General features: G+C 47.8%; 1 protein-coding gene across 5 annotated transcripts in view; it reads left to right on the top strand.

The window, feature by feature from the left end:
- The window catches only part of LOC127431253 (neurexin-2-like), a 599,363-nt gene that overhangs the window by 563,467 nt on the left and 19,364 nt on the right, over window positions 1-16,532 (top strand). For 4 of the 5 annotated variants that reach the window (XM_051681606.1, XM_051681610.1, XM_051681608.1 and 1 more), the window contains 2 exons: window positions 201-290; window positions 8,914-9,242. In XM_051681606.1, coding sequence (XP_051537566.1) covers window positions 201-290; window positions 8,914-9,242 — 419 coding nt within the window. The remainder of the gene's footprint in view (window positions 1-200; window positions 291-8,913; window positions 9,243-16,532) is intronic. The other variant, XM_051681607.1, reaches the window with a different exon arrangement.

The raw sequence follows: 16,532 nt of genomic DNA, 5'->3' as shown, positions 1-16,532 counted from the left end.
AAACAGAATTAAACATGCTCTAATTAGTGTCAAGCTTCTAAACTGTCTCATAACTAAGTGCAATCCTTAAAACAACATAACTTCCATTATAAAGCTCGTTTAGACTTCCTAACTTGCTAAACTTGATAGTCTTGTTGCCATGTTCTAACCATGTGACGCTTGATATTAACCTCTTATCTGTCTCTCTAAATTCTTTAAAGGGAACATTGATAATGAACGGCTTGCAATAGCCAGGCAAAGAATTCCATACAGACTCGGTCGGGTAGTTGACGAGTGGCTACTCGACAAAGGTAATAAAAATTGATTGATTAAACAATGACATAATGAATTATTAAGGCTCTGTAAGAGGTGCAGTTCCCTTTAAATCATAAAGTTGGAAGCCATTTGGAATGACATTTTTTAAAACCATAGACTTTGAAGGATTGGCATATCCAATATGCAGACTTGTTTGATTTGTCTGATGTGTGGGCCGAAGCAAACTGTGAATTGTTGCTGCCCACACACCCTGTAAACCCATTCGTTCATCTCCATGTGGCTTGTGCTCTTCATTCATCCTGTAGCGATAAATGCCGTCCTTAACAAAGTTAGAACTGCACCGCTTCAGAGATTAAGGTTTAATCTTAAACATAATCCCTGACTAGCCCTCTAACAACGCTACATAACTGTAACAACTGTCTGTAAATAGTATTTTTTTTATTTATTTTTTTTTTGCTGTCTTGTTTTCCTTCTGTGATTCCCTATTGACTCCGCAAAAAAAACAAAAAAACAATACTTTTAACTCATACAAAAGAGAAATATATATTTTACAATCCTAAACAGTTAAAGGGACTATTGCATTTTTGTACTCCTAACACTAAACTCAGTCTAAAGCTTCAAAAACAACTCAGTTTGTTCTTTAACCCTTTGAGTGTAATAAAGAGAAAAAAGACAAACATTATTTGGTCGGTTTGTAGTATTACAGTCTAAAACATTACCGTGAAAAGAGTAGTAGTCTTTGGTCTCACAAGAAAGAACCATTAAACCATTGTATTCGATTTTCCCCAAGAAACTTTCTCGGTTATTAAATTGAGGAAACATTCTGGTTACTTTCGTAACCTCCGTTCCCTGATGGAGGGAACGAGAGGTTGTGTCGATGTAGTGACATTAGGGGTCACTCTTGGGAGCCCTGAACACCTCTGTTTTTTGAAAAAAGGCCAATGGGAATTGGCGAGTGGAATTTGCATGCCACTCCCCCGGACATACGGGTATAAAAGGAGCTGGTATGCAACCACTCATTCAGGTTTTGTGCTGAGGAGCTGAGACAAAGTCCCGGCCATTTCAGCGGGTAGTACAGCGTTGTGGCAAGAGGGACTCGACATTGTGTCGATGTAGTGACACTAGGGGTCCCTTTACAAAACGCCACAACTAGCTGAACTGTGTTACGTGGACTGGCGGTGCGAGACGGGCAGACCACTGTGTGCCTCGTAGCCAGCGCACCAGACCATCACGTAACCTCCCCCAATGCTCTTATGAGCGTCGACCAGTCCTTCAGGAACAAGTCAACTGACCAACAAATAGGGACAGGCTAGCCCAGCCGTGGCCTCTTTTCCACTTTTTTCTCCCCAAAAAGAGTGGAATTTGTTAACCGACTGGAGGCCATAAATGTCTACGTCGGGGGGGTGTCACTCCCAAGGGGAAGACACCGTGGAGACCACACTCTGCCCAGAGAAGGGGGGGGGGGGAATTTAGAGTGGAAATATATCACATGGTCTTACCGAGTCTTGTCAGAAGTATGTCATGTGGAGAAGTCGCATGGTAGGTCCTACCCGAGGGGGGAGGAGTTTCTTCAAGCATGGTGACAGGGGGCAGAGGGGCCTCTGCCCAAGGAAGACGCAGTTTACCGACAGGGAAACAATTTAGCGGAATATATATCACATGGGGTCACCTATGGGGAACAGCGCATGTGGAGCACCTACCCCAGTACAGGGCTTAGTTAGCACATGTACTGGGCCGGCAGTGAGTTTCTTCGCAAACTCGTCTGCCACAGGGCTAAGGAGGAAAGTAATCCAGGGATCACAACTTGTGAACACGACTGGGAGTCCAAGGCGCACGTCTTCACCTCATGGGAGGGGAAAGGCATTATACACAAGTGGTACACCTGGCCAGCTGTCCCGGAACTTACCTGACAACACACGGGACGAAACCGACTCAACCCGAAGATTATAGAACCTTGCAAAGGTGTTGGGTGTTGCCCAGCCCGCTGCTCTGCAGATGTCTGCTAAAGAGGCGCCACTGGTCAGGGCCCAGGAGGCCGCTACACTCCTAGTAGAGTGGGCTCGTATCGCCACGGGGGGCGGCACGTCCTGAGTATGATATGCCATCACGATGGCGTCAATGACCCAGTGGGCGATCCTCTGTTTGGAGACAGCGCTTCCTTTCCGCTGTCCACCAAAGCAGACAAAGAGCTGCTCGGAGCTTCTAAAGCTCTGCATGCGATCCAAATAGATGCGTAAAGCACACACCGGACACAGCGACGCCAAAGCTGGGTCTGCCTCCTCCTGGGGCAGCACTTGCAGGTTCACCACCTGATCCCTAAACGGGGTCGTGGGAACCTTGGCACATAGTCCGGTCAGGGTCTCAGGATCACGTGAGAGTAGCCCGGACCGAACTCCAGGCACGTTTCGCTGACAGAGAACGCCTGCAGGTCCCCTACCCTCTTGATGGAAGTGAGCGCAGTCAGGAGGGCAGTCTTCAAAGAGAGTGCCTTAAGCTCAGCTGACTCCAGGGGCTCGAAGTGGGCTCCCCGTAGACCCCGAAGGACTACAGAGAGGTCCCATGAAGGGATGAGACGCGGTCTGGAGGGATTCAACCTTCTAGCGCCTCTCAGGAACCTGATGATCAGGTCGTGCTTCCCTAAGGACTTACCGTCCACTGTGTCGTGGTGTGCCGCTATAGCGGCTACATACACCTTCATGGTGGAGGGGGACAGCGGCCCCTCCAGCCTCTCCTGCAGGAAGGAAAGCACCAATCCGACTGCGCATCTCTGGGGGTCTTCGCGTCAGGAAGAACACCACTTAGCGAACAGATGCCACTTCAAAGCATACAGGTGCCTCGTAGAGGGAGCCCTAGTCTGAGTGATTGTGTCTACCACCGTGGGTGTTAGGCCACTTAGGTCTTCTGCGTCCCATCCAAGGGCCAGACGTGGAGATTCCAGAGGTCTGGTCACGGGTGCCAGATGGTGCCCCGTCCCTGAGAAAGAAGATCCTTCCTCAGTGGAATTCGCCGGGGGGGGCTGTTGCGAGGAGCATGAGGTCCGAGAACCATGTCTGGGTGGGCCAGTAGGGTGCTACTAGGATGACCTTCTCCTCATCCTCCCTGACCTTGCACAGGGTCTGTGCAAGTAGGCTCACTGGGGAAACGCGTATTTGCGTAGTCCAGGGGGCCAGCTGTGTGCCAGCATGTCTATACCGAGGGGTGCCTCGGTCAGGGCGTACCAAAGCGGGCAGTGGGAGGATTCCCGGGAAACAAACAGGTCTACCTGTGCTCGACAGAATCGACTCCAAATCAGCTGGACCACCTGGGGGTGGATTCTCCACTCTCTCCTGAGCATAACCTGTCGTGACAGCGCGTCCGCTGCATTGTTGAGGTCGCCCGGGATGTGAGTGGCTCGTAGTGACTTGAGGCGCTGCTGACTCCAGAGGAGGAGACGGCAGGCGAGTTGTGACATGCAACGGGAGCATAGACTGCCTTGACAGTTGATGTATGCTACCATAGCCGTGTTGGTCCAGACTGTGCTTACCCTGGATCAATGGCAGGAACCTCCACAGGGTGAGCAGTACTGCCAACAACTCGAGGCAGTTGATGTGCCAATGCAGCCGCGGGCCAGTCCAGGAGCCAGCGGCTGTGTGCCCATTGCATACAGTGCCCCAGCCTGTCTTGGAGGTGTCTGTCGTAACCACAACGCACCTGGAGACCTGCTCTAGGGAAACCCCACCCGTAGAAATGCAAGGTCGTTCCAAGGGCTGAAGAGGTGGCAACAGATCGGCATGACGACCACGTGATGTCTCCGGTGGCGCCATGCCCATCTTGGGACTTGAGTCTGAAGCCAGTGCTGAAGCGGTCTCATGTGCATCAACCCGAGTGGTGTGGCAACCGCAGAGGATGCCATATGCCCCAGGAGCCTCTGAAAAAGTTTCAGTGGAACCGCTGTATTCTGTCTGAATGCCTTCAGACAGTTCAGCACCGACTGTGCGCACTCATCCGTGCGGCGCGCCGTCATCGAGACTGAGTCCAACTCCAAGCCGAGAAAAGAGATGCTCTGAACCGGGGAGAGCTTGCTCTTTTCCCAGTTGACCCGAAGCCCTAGACGGCTGAGGTGCCTGAGCACCAGGTCCCTGTGTGCGCACAGTAACTCTTGAGAGTGAGCTAGGATCAGCCAGTCATCGAGGTAGTTGAGTATGCGGACGCCCACTTCCCTTAGCAGGGCAAGGGCTGCCTCTGTTATCTTCGTGAAGACATGAGGGGATAAGGACTGGCCAAAGCAAATGCAGGATGGGTCTGTGTCGAGGTAAAACCGAGACATGGAAGTACGCGTCCTTCAGGTCTACCGCCGTGAACCAATCTTGATGCCGGACACTCGCTAAAATGTGTTTTTGCATCAGCATCTTGAACGGAAGTCTGTGCAAGGCCCGGTTCAGAACCCGCAGGTCCAAGATTGGTCGCAATTCGGTACAATGCCGCAGGGGCAGGCTGCGATGGAGCCAGTGCTGTTGCTGCAAGAGGACTCCATTGGCGATGAGCAGACAGGGTGCGGGGTCTTGAGCCGCACCAGGGCAGGATGTGTTGAATGGCCTCCGTCTGCTGCTTCACCGCCGAGAACTGCTGGGCAAAGTCCTCGACGGTGTCACCGAATAGGCCAACCTGGGAGATGGGGGCGTCAAGGAACCGTGCCTTGTCTGCCTCTCTCATCTCGACCAGGTTGAGTCAAAGGTGGCTCTCCTGGACCACCAGGGTGGACATCGCCTGCCTGAGAGACCACGCCATGACCTTCGTCACCCGGAGAGTGAGGTCATTCGCCGAGCACAGTTCCTGCATCAATCCCAGGTCAGAACTACCCTCGTGCATCTCTTTTAGCGCCCTGGCTTGGTGAACTTGCAGGAGAGCCATGGCATGCAGGGCGGAGGCGGCTTGTCCAGTGGCACCGTAGGCCTTAGCCGTCAGGGACGACATAAACCTACAGGTCCTGGACGGGAGCTTCTGGCACCCTTGGCCGCCCCACCATCGAGGGTAGTGAGAGCGGGGGAGCTGAAAGATCGGGATCAGAAGGGGAGAAGCCACTGAAATGCGCCGTAAATCCAGCAGTTTTAGGTGAACGATAAAGAGAACTGAGTTTGAATTGAATTCAGTGCACTGAATGCAACCGCTCGGCTCCGAAGAGAAAATCTGTGGTTGCATACCAGCTCCTTTTATACCCGTATGTCCGAGGGAGTGGCATGCAAATTCCACTCGCCAATTCCCATTGGCCTTTTTTCAAAAAGCAGAGGTGTTTGGGGATCCCAAGAGTGACCCCTAGTGTCACTACATCGACACAACGTCGAGTGAGTGACAGATAGTGAACAGACCTCTACATAAGCACATTATCCAAGAATATTGTGCATTAATACCCTTTACTGTATGTGTAAGTTATCAGATTTTGTGGTTGGTTGCGCCTTTTTCATCTAAATGTAAACACCTTTTTCGTTGCGCAAACATCACATCTAAATGTTAAGTGTAAAACAAATACACTTGCCCTATTTTTTCAGGAAAACTGACCCTTCTGTCTCCATGTACTTCTGTTTATTGAACTTGATAAAAAAAAAATCTGTTTTTCATTTGTGTAAAACTCACATTTATCCCTTCAACGCATTCCACTCAGTCGATGATCCACTTATCACTATTTACACAACATCCTTTTTTGATATAATTTGATGAAAATATGCTGTTTCCCTTATACTGTGATTTGATCGTTCTATATAAATAGGGCATTAAACTAAAGCTAATTCTGTCTTAATCCCCTCTAAAACAAAACTAACTCAGAGGGTTAAAAATTCTAAATATTAATGAAAGAGACATTTTCGTAACCCAATGAGAGAACTGTCAGCCTTTGCACATTCGAATGTGATAAACAATGTCCCTTTAACATGAGTAATTATTTATGAGTTGTACTTTACACATAATTATAATGACACAAAGCCCTTGTGCATCAGGTCTGTGGCCTGTATGAATGCTGTGTTTTACTGACTGACTGTTTTTTTGTGAAAGGAAAATTTGTGTCTCTAGGCTCTTTGGTCTCCTCGTTCTCCTCAATTAAATGTTCCAACCTTTGTCACTGGGTCTCACACATTTAGCTGCAAAGAAAAGATCTGTCCGGTCTTGAATTAATCTTGAATTAATCACAGGACAACCTTTTTTACCTTTGTGCCAGACATATGAGGAATTCAGATACTAAAATTACATCTCGGTACGCAATTTAACTTAATGGTTCCTGGTGTCGTGCGCACTGTCATCGTTTTTGATAGATAAATGGAGCATTTGAACTGCCATTTGTATATTCTCTCTGTAATATGTCATATGTAATAGTTCTTAATGTCACACATTAATCAAACTAACCTTTTCACTGTACAAAAAAGAACAAGTGAAAAGTGGCCAACTGACTTCTCTACACTCTATATGACATTCCTTTCAGAGGTTACAGTCTTTTTATCTGCACTGACAAACTTGGTTATTTTCAGCTGTTAAAAGCGAGACCCTACTTGTGTTAAATTGCAACCCTTTATTAAGCATTAAGTGGCTCTCATGGAGGGGATAACAACTGCCCACTTCATAATCAGCTGTGTCAGAGTACCTGTTTACCAGGATTAAACAGACGGTGGCAGTCCAGCCCTCAGAGGCCAAAGAAAATGGCACTTTGAGTTAACCATCCTTTTCCTCTGTAAGTAGTTATTTCAAAGTTTTGTTGCCATTAAATTATACTTAATTTTTAGCTGGATTGTTTAATGTTATATATTATATTTAAAAAGTACTTTATCCCCTGAATTAAACCTGGAGTGCTGTGACTACCTGTTGTTACAGTCATTGTGAAGATTAGTTCAGACATTCATTTTAATAAATACATTTTTTTGCTCTTAAAGGAATAGTTCACACAAAAATGAAAATTATGTTTACTCAGCCTCATGTTGTTCCAAACCTGAATTACTTTTTTCTGATGCGGAACGCACAATTCAAAGTTTTTATGAATATTCCAGACTGTCTTTTCAGTGCAATGGCATTTGATTGCTTTTCCAAATTTAAAGCTTTTAAAAGCACCCAAAGCATCAAAAGCTGTCCATGCGACTCGTGCATCATATTCCAAGTCTTCTGAAGGCATTCGATGAGAGCTTTGAAAGAAGCTTGTTCATGTGAGAACTTGCATTGTTTAATGCTAAAAACAATGCAATGTTCATGAGATTCACTCTTAGATCTCATGAAAACTGTGAGAGATGGCTTACATTTCAGCTGTTTCTCACAAAACCTGTCGTATGTCTTCATAAGACTTGGAATGTGACACATGAGTTACATGGACTAATTTGATAATACTTTTGGATGCTTTTTTAAGCTTTAAAGTGAGTAACTATCAACTGCCATTGCATTGAAAAGATGGATTGGGATATTAATAAAAAAAATTCCTATTGTATATAAATCATGTTTGAAACAACATGAGGGTGACTAAATGTTGACAGAGGGTTCATTTTTGGGTGAACTATTCCATTCAATTTAGTTTAAAAGTGTGGACACTGACATTAATCTCTTTATCACATGGCTCTCTGAAATGCTTGATTCTGATAGGTCGACTGCACAATACTGTGGTTAAATATTGTTGTATAATGGCCGCTAAACTGTATATTTGACTGTTGTCCCTTGATATCAATTTCCTGGACAAGTTTTATGTCTCTCGTAGCAGTCTGTAGTCTCTTTATTGTTACATAATAAAATAAATTCAACTAAAATAAAGATTTCAAGTCCATTTAATAATTTATTTAGTAAGTAGGTGTGTTATAAGCAGGATAAGTACAGTCAGCCAGTCATTACCACTAAATAAACCACTTCAGGTTGATGTAAGACCCTTATTTGTGACAATGATTGGCTGACTATCTATTATCCCTTATGTATTTATGCAATGGTCTTTGCTGTGGAAAAAGGTCTCAGTGACAACTTTCAGAGGAGATTCAGGAGGCTAAATCCACAATTCAGAGGCAGCATAGTGTGTACGTGTACGTGTGTGTGTGTGTGTGTGTGTGTGTGTGTGTGTGTGTGCAACCCTATGTATGTCTATTCATGGCACTGGAGGAAAGGCCTGCCGCAGTGACACATTAGCATTTGAGCTGGCAGATGACACTTACTCATGCAGATTAGCATCAACAAGGCTTCTGTCACTGAATAAAACATATCCAAAACTCTTTACATACTCATAAATATTGTTTCCAAATTTTGCCCTCTTTAGTCAATTCATTATCCACAGCTCAAGCCCTACTAGTTTAATAAGGCTCAAATGATAATATGTAGCCATTACTCTATAATGATAGGGCCTCTATCTGGCCTCATAGAGGAGCCACCTCAGGCACTGTGAATGATCTTTGCCATCATGTTTAATACAACATTCTGTCCCCTGCACTATGCGGGTCAGAAGCGGGAAGCCATTAGAATTGGAGATTTCCATCGGCAGGTTCAAATGTTCAAAGTGTTATCAACCAATTCAGGCAAACCCTGACGTTAATGTGCTGTTGATGCCAAATAACCTCTACTGATTGCAACTTTTCGCTTCTCTGTTTCTCTCTACTGTCGTACTGCTCTCTATCTCTCTTTCTTTCTCTCTCTACCTACCTATTCGCCCTCCATCTTCTCTCTGATTAATCACAGGTCGGCAATTGACCATCTTCAATAGCCAGGCAGCCATAAAGGTGGGTGGTCAGGATAAGGGGCGGCCATTCCAGGGCCAGATCTCAGGCCTGTACTACAACGGGCTGCAAGTGCTTAAACTGGCTGCGGAGGGGGATCCTAACATACAGGTGGCTGGGAACTTGCGTTTGGTGGGGGACGCGCCCTCCGTCCTGTCCACCGAGACCACCTCAGCCACCCCTCCAGCTGCGGCAGACATGTCCACCACCATTATGGAGACCACCACCACCATGGCCACTACCACCACCCGTAGACAGCGCTCTCCAAGCCTGAAGGACAGTATCACACAGGTGAGGAGGGAAAAAGGGGAGGAAAGAGGCTCAATTGTCCCTTCGCTCAGCTCCACCTCCATTAGTTATTGTTTTACAGAACGTCACATAGGAATGAATTGGAAGTTTCTGTGAACTATGTGATTATCAGTTAATTATGAAATGGATATTGTTCTTACAAGGGCTGGAATGAAGTGTGACATTGCAAAGCATTTTTATCCACTGTTTTTCTTCAAAGAAATTGTTAAATTATGCAGTAACATGATTAAAAACTTCAAAGGATGCAAATCAGAATCAAAGCAATTGCTTATCCTAGTATCAAAGAGAAAGCATCATTTGATAGTGATTACAAATGATAACATTGGTGCAACTAAACGTTTCTACAACATAATCAGTATGGTACCGTGAACTCTTTAGTTACTATCACCACTATTATGACCTGAAATAATACAATAAAAAATGTTAAGTTATGAACATTAATTTACCTTGGAGCAAACGTAGGTATCCTTACTGATGTTATACATCTTATAAACTCACCGACCACTTTATTAGGAACACCTGTACACCTGCTTATTCATGAGATTGTCTATTCAGCTAATCTTGCGGCAGCAGTGCAATGCAAAATGTCATGCAGATAAGGGTCAATAGCTTCAGTTAATGTTCACATCAACCATTAGTGATTTTCTCCATTGCATGATTGTTGGTGCCAGATAGGCTGTTTTGAGTATTTCTGTAACTGCTGATCTCCTGGGATTTTCACACATAACAGTCTCTAGAATTTACTCAGAATGCTGCCAAAAACAAAAAGCATCCAGTGAGCGGAAATGCCTTGTTGATGAGAGAGGTCAATGGAGAATTGCCAGACTGGTGTACAGGTGTACCTAATAAAGTGGTTGTGAGTTTAGATTAACTTATTTAGATTTACATTTAGGCAAGAGAGAAAAACCTTGTCTGATAATATGGTGGAAAGCAACAGTTCCTAATGCAGGATTGGTCATGTTTTTGAGTCTGGGTTTAGCAAAGGGTCAGTTATTGTTGCATACGTGCCAGGTAGTTTCAAGGATTTTACATTTTTTGTCAAATGTTACTCAATGTCTAGTTGTTTAAGTGCCAACCAGAGTGCTTGAATAGCACTCTTTTTGGCCTGTCTCTACTGAAGGAGGGATTTTGTTGCGTTTATGAAGAGTTTTGTTTGACAAGATGTCCAGTAGGTATCAGCGATAAAAGAGCTGACAGGACCACTCTTGGGTTACGAAATCTGCTATTTATTGCTTTAAAAAGAGGCATCACTCTGCATCAGGAAGCTCCTGAAGGAGATGAACCATAATGCTCAGATTTGCGTGTGTCAGGATATATCACCCCCACATATTCTTTGCCTTTCAAACCTTCCACACGTAGTATTTTACTAGTCACATTTCCTTTGAATAGTCCCACAATTTTCTCAAGTCATAATTTTCAAAGCCTTGAGAGAAACATATTTAAAGCTACAGCACTTTCTTTGTGAAAGCAAACAATTTGTAAGAACAAAATAGTTCATTTCTATCCACTTATTAGATTTACATACAGTAGGGTTGTAACGGTTCTCGGTAAAAAAAAATTACCGTATGGTTCTCCACCCACAGTTCGGTAAGCATCGGCACTGCGGTTCACCTCAAGTTTAATGACGCACAAGGTTTGGTGAAGAAAACAAAGCGTCAACTAGACATGCACAGTTACAACCATCGCTAATGCACTTGAATGGATCTGTAAATGAATATGCTCTGTCTGTGTTTCACGTGGGTTAACTTGATGACATCACTGTTCTGCACATGTTGTGTGTAGTTGAAAAAGGTAAAGGCCAAGCAGAGAAAACGAGCCACTGATAGATGAGCCCCTGCGTTATTCAAGTCTCCTGTCTGGGAACATTTTCTTTTTGCAGTCAATTACAGAAGCGATGGTCAAAAAAGTTTACAAAACAGGCACTGTTTGCAGACATTGTATGACGCGAGTGCCGTATACTGGTAATACAATGATATATAATTAATCATGTACACCGATATCACCCAGAGAAAGATAGCGTGTGGCGCACACAGAGCCGCAGGTGAGCCAAAACTTCACTTCCGTTTTTAAGCAGGCACTCAGTGTTAATTCAGACATACAATAACTAAATAACATGAAACAATAACTAAAATGCTTGTGGTGTTCATAGCCAAAGTTATGTTGCCCTGCTCCATTGATGAAGATGTGGGATTTCAGCTTATGATTAAAATACTCGAGCCGCGACATCCCGGACCCTTCTCATATCCATAATAATAGCAAGGTTCCTTCAATAGTGATGCACAGCTTCCAAATGTTGAATATATGTTGCTTTGAGTTTGAAATGCACTTTATGTTGATGCATGTAGCATAATATTGCAGGTATTAAGTAAAAATATTGATTTAGTAATCAGAGAAAAGTTTATATATATATATATAGTCCCTAAAGAAAATTAACCATGTTTTTACTATAGTAATATTGTAGTAATCATGACTGAAGTAACCATGACTGCTGTCACCATGGTTTTCTTAGCAGAAATCATGGTTTTGATCCAATTAACCATGGTTTTACAAAAGTAATACTGCAGTTTCCATATCGTAACCATGGTTTTACTATATACTGTATTATAGCCATGACAGTAACCATGTTGATTTTGTGGTTACTTTGAATTTACTATAAATACCATGATTAAAATATGGTTACTGTAGTAAAACGTCATGTTTACTTGTGTAACCTCCGTTCCCTGATGGAGGGAACAAGACGTCGTGTCGATGTAGTGACATTGGACAAAAGGCCAATGAAAATTGGCGAGTGGTATTTGCATGCCACTCCCCTGGACATAAGGGTATAAAAGGAGCTGGTATGCAACCACTCATTCAGGTTTTATTCTGAGGAGCCGATATAAGGTCCGGCCATTTCAGCGGGTATTTCAGCGTTGTGGCAGGAGGGACACAACGTCTCGTTCCCTCCATCAGGGAACGGAGGTTACACAAGTAACCATGATGTTCCCTATCTGTCACTCACTCGACGTTGTGTCGATGTAGTGACACTAGGGGTCCCTATACGAAACGCCACAATTGGCTGAACTGTGTTACGTGAACTGGCGGTGTGTGGTGGGCAGACTACTGTGTGCCTCATAGCCAGCACACCAGGTCGACACGTAACCCCCCCAACATAGTTATGAGTGTCGAACGGCCCTTTTTGGGGACAAGTCGACCACCCAAGAGATAGAGACAGGCTTAACCCAGTCATGGCCTCTTTTCCCCTTCTCTTTTTTCCACTCCCTAAAAAAGAAGGGGGATTATCCGACTGGGCCGCCAGGTCTAGTCGGGGAGTGTCCCTCCCAAGGGGAAGACACAGCGGAGACCACACCTCGCCCAAAGAGAGGGGGGATATTTAAGTGGAAAGATATGTCACATGGTCTTTCCAACCATGTGGAGAGTCTTCAAGGTAGATCCTGCCCAGTGGGGGAGGAGTTACTACAAACATGGAGACTGGGGAAGCGGGGCTCTGCCCAAGGAAGACGCAGTTTGCCAACAGGGAAACGAATTAGCGGAAGATATATCGCATGGGGTTAGCCTTACAGGGATCCGCCACATGCGGAGCACCTACCCCAGAACAGGACTCTTAGTTAGCACGTGTACTGGGCCGGCAGCAAATCTCTCCGAAAACTCGACTGCCACAGGGCTCGGAGGAAGTCAACCAGGGAACAAACTTGTGAACACTACTGGGAATTAATGGCGCACATCTTCAGCTCAAAAGGAGGTGGAAGGCACTATGTGCATGCGATACACCCAGCCGGCTATCCCGGGCTTATCTGCTTGTGTTGCATGCCACTACCTGGGATGAAACCGGTTCCACCCGGAGGTTGTAGAACCTTGCAAAGGTGTTGGGTGTTGCCCAGCCCGCTGCTCTGCAAATGTCTGTTAGAGAGGCATCTCTGGCCAGGGCCCAGGAAGCCGCTACACCCCTGGTGGAATGGGCTCGTAGCCCTACCAGGGGCGGCATGTCCTGGGCGAGATATGCCATAGTTATGGCATCAATGAGCCAGTGGGCAATCCTCTGCTTGGAGACAGCACTTCCTTTCCGCTGTGCACCAAAGCAGACAAAGAGCTGCTCAGAGATTCTAAAGATCTGCGTGTGATCCAAATAGATGCGTAAAGCGCGCACCGGACACAGCAATGACAGGGCTGGGTCTGCCTCCTCGTGGGGCAGCGCTTGCAGGTTCACCACTTGGTCCCTAAAAGGGGTGGTGGGAACCTTGGGCACATAGCCCGGTCGGGGTCTCAAGATCACGTGAGAGTAACCCGGACCGAACTCCAGGCACGTTTCGCTGACAGAGAACACTTGCAGGTCTCCTACCCTCTTGATGGAAGTGAGTGCAGTCAGGAGGGCAGTCTTCAAGGAGAGTGCCTTAAACTCGGATGACTGCAAAGGCTCAAAGGGGGCTCTCTGTAGACCCTGAAGAACTACAGAGAGGTCCCATGAGGGAAGGAGGCGCGGTCTGGAGGGATTCAGCCTCCTGGCACCTCTTAGGAACCTGACGATCAGGTCGTGCTTCCCTGAGGACTTACTATCTACTGCGTTGTGGTGTGCTGCTATGGCGGCAACGTACACCTTCTAGGTGGAAGGGGACAGCCTCCCTTCCAACCTCTCCTGCAGGAAGGAAAGCACTGATCCGACTGCGCATCTCTGGGTGTCTTCGCGTCGAGAATAACACCACTTAGCGAACAGACGCCACTTAAAGGCATACAGGCGCCTCGTAGAGGGGGCCCTAGCCTGAGTGATCATGTCTACCACCACAGGTCTTCCGCGTCCCGTCCAGGGGCCAGACATGGAGATTCCAGAGGGTGCCCCGTCCCTGAGAAAGAAGGTCCTTCCTCAGGGGAATTCGCCAGGGGGGAGCTGTCGCGAGGAGCGTGAGGTCCGAGAACCACATCTGGGTAGGCCAGTAGGGTGCTACCAGGATGACCTGCTCCTCGTCCTCCCTGACCTTGCACAGGTGTGTACCAGCATGTCTATGCCAAGGGGAGCCTCGGTGAGGGCGTACCAGAGCAGGCAGTGGGAGGATTCTTGGGAGGCGAACAGGTCCACCTGTGCCCATCTGAATCGACTCCAAATCAGCTGGACCACCTGAGGGTGGAGTCTCCACTCTCCCCCGAGGGTAACCTGCAGTGACAGCGCGTCCGCTGTAGTGTTGAGGTTGCCCGGGATGTGAGTGGCTCGCAGCGACTTGAAGTGCTGCTGACTCCAGAGGAGGAGATGGCGGGCGAGTTGTGACATACAACGAGAATGCAGGTTGACATATGCTATCGTTGCCGTGTTGTCTGTCCGAACTAACACGTGCTTGCCCTGGATCAATGGCCGGAACCTCCGCAGGGCGAGCAGAATTGCCAGCAACTCAAGGCAGTTGATGTGCCAATACAGTCGCGGACCCGTCCAGAGGCTGGCAGCTGCGTGCCTGTTGCAAAAAGTGCCCCATCCCCAGTGTCTGTTGTGACCACGAAGTGCCTGGAGACCAGTTCTAGAGGAACACCTGCCCGTAGAAACGAGAGGTTGGTCCAAGGGCTGAAAAGACGGTGACAGACTGGCGCGATGTCCACGCGATGTGTCCCGTGGCGCCATGCCCATCTCGGGACTCGAGTCTGGAGCCAGTGCTGAAGCGCCTCATGTGTATCAACCCGAGCAGGGTGGCCACTGCCGAGGATGCCATATGCCCCTGTAGCCTCTGAAAATGTTTCAGTGGAATCGCTGTTTTCTGTTTGAACGCCTTCAAACAGGCCAGCACCGACTGGGCGCGCTCGTTCGTAAGGCACACCATCAAGGAGACCAACTCCAAACCGAGAAAAGAGATGCTCTGAACCTTGAGGAACTTGCTCTTTTCCCAGTTGACCCGAAGCCATAGTCGGCTGAGGTGTGAGAGCATCAGGTCCCTGTGTGTGCACAACATGTCTCGAGAGTGAGCTAGGATTAGCCAGTCATCGAGATTGTTGAGAATCCCACCTCCCTTAACGGGGCAAGGGCAGCCTCTGCAACCTTCGTGAAGATGCGAGGAGACAGGCCGAAAGGGAGGACTTTGTACTGATACGCCTGACCCTCGAATGCAAACCGCAGGAAGGGTCTGTGTCGAGGAAGGATCGAGACGTGGAAGTATGCATCCTTCAGGTCTACCGCCGCGAACCAATCTTGATGCCGGACACTTTCCAGCTTGCGTTTTTGCATCAGCATCTTGAATGAGAGTCTGTATAAGGCCCGGTTCAGTACTCGCAGGTCCAAGATTGGCCGCAACACACCACCTTTTTTCGGTACGATGAAGTAAAACCCCTTCTTCATCTCGGCTGGAGGGACAGGTTCTATCGCGCCCTTCCGTAGGAGGGTAGCAATCTCCGCACGCAAGGTAGCAGCATTTTCGCTCTTGACCGAGGTGAAGTGAATACCGCTGAACCTGGGCGGGCGCCTGGTGAACTGAATCGCATAGCCAAGACGGACGGTCCGGATCAGCCATCATGACAGATTGGAAAGCACGAGCCACGGGTCCAAGTTCCGCGCAAGGGGGACCAAGGGGACAACGTCGTCAGACGTACTGGCAGGTGGGGCCTCGTGGCGGGGCGGAGCTCAAGGTGCCACACCACGTCGTGGCCGTGCTGAGTGACATCGAGGGACATCGAAGCACTTACCTGGCTCCTTATGACCACCCCCAGAACAGCCTGGGACGGGGGAGGAAGAGGCCTGTCCTCGTAACCCTTGGAGACTGCCACATCGGGGGCGGCTGTGTGCCACAGCTGGGCGCTCAGGTGCGGAAAGGCCAACTGCTGGGCAAAGTCCTTGACGGTGTCGCGGAATAGGCCAGCCTGGGAAATGGGGGCAGCAAGGAACTGTGTCCTGTCAGCCTCGCCCATCTCGACCAGGTTGAGCCAAAGGTGGCGCTCCTGGACCACTAGTGTGGCCATCGTCCGCCCGAGAGACCGTGCCGTGACCTTCGTCGCTCGGAGAGCGAGGTCGGTCGTCGAGCGCAGTTCCTGCATCAAATCTGGGGTGGAACTACCCTCGTGCAGTTCTTTCAATGCCTTGGCTTGGTGGACCTGCAGGAGAGCCATGGCATGCAGGGCAGTGAGCCTACAGGGCTTGGATGGGAGCTTAGGGCGTCCACGCCAGGTGATGGCGCTCTGCAGGCATAGGTGCACCATGAGCACCTTATCCACCAGGGGAATCGCCATATAGCCCCTGGCCGCCCCGCCATCGAGGGTAGTGAGAGCGGGGGAACTGCGGAATCGGGGCCGGGCAGTAAAAGGTGC

Source organism: Myxocyprinus asiaticus, chromosome 40 (assembly GCF_019703515.2).
Source record: "Myxocyprinus asiaticus isolate MX2 ecotype Aquarium Trade chromosome 40, UBuf_Myxa_2, whole genome shotgun sequence".
Taxonomy (NCBI): Eukaryota; Metazoa; Chordata; class Actinopteri; order Cypriniformes; family Catostomidae; genus Myxocyprinus; species Myxocyprinus asiaticus.
This window is presented reverse-complemented; position numbering and strand designations above follow the sequence as displayed.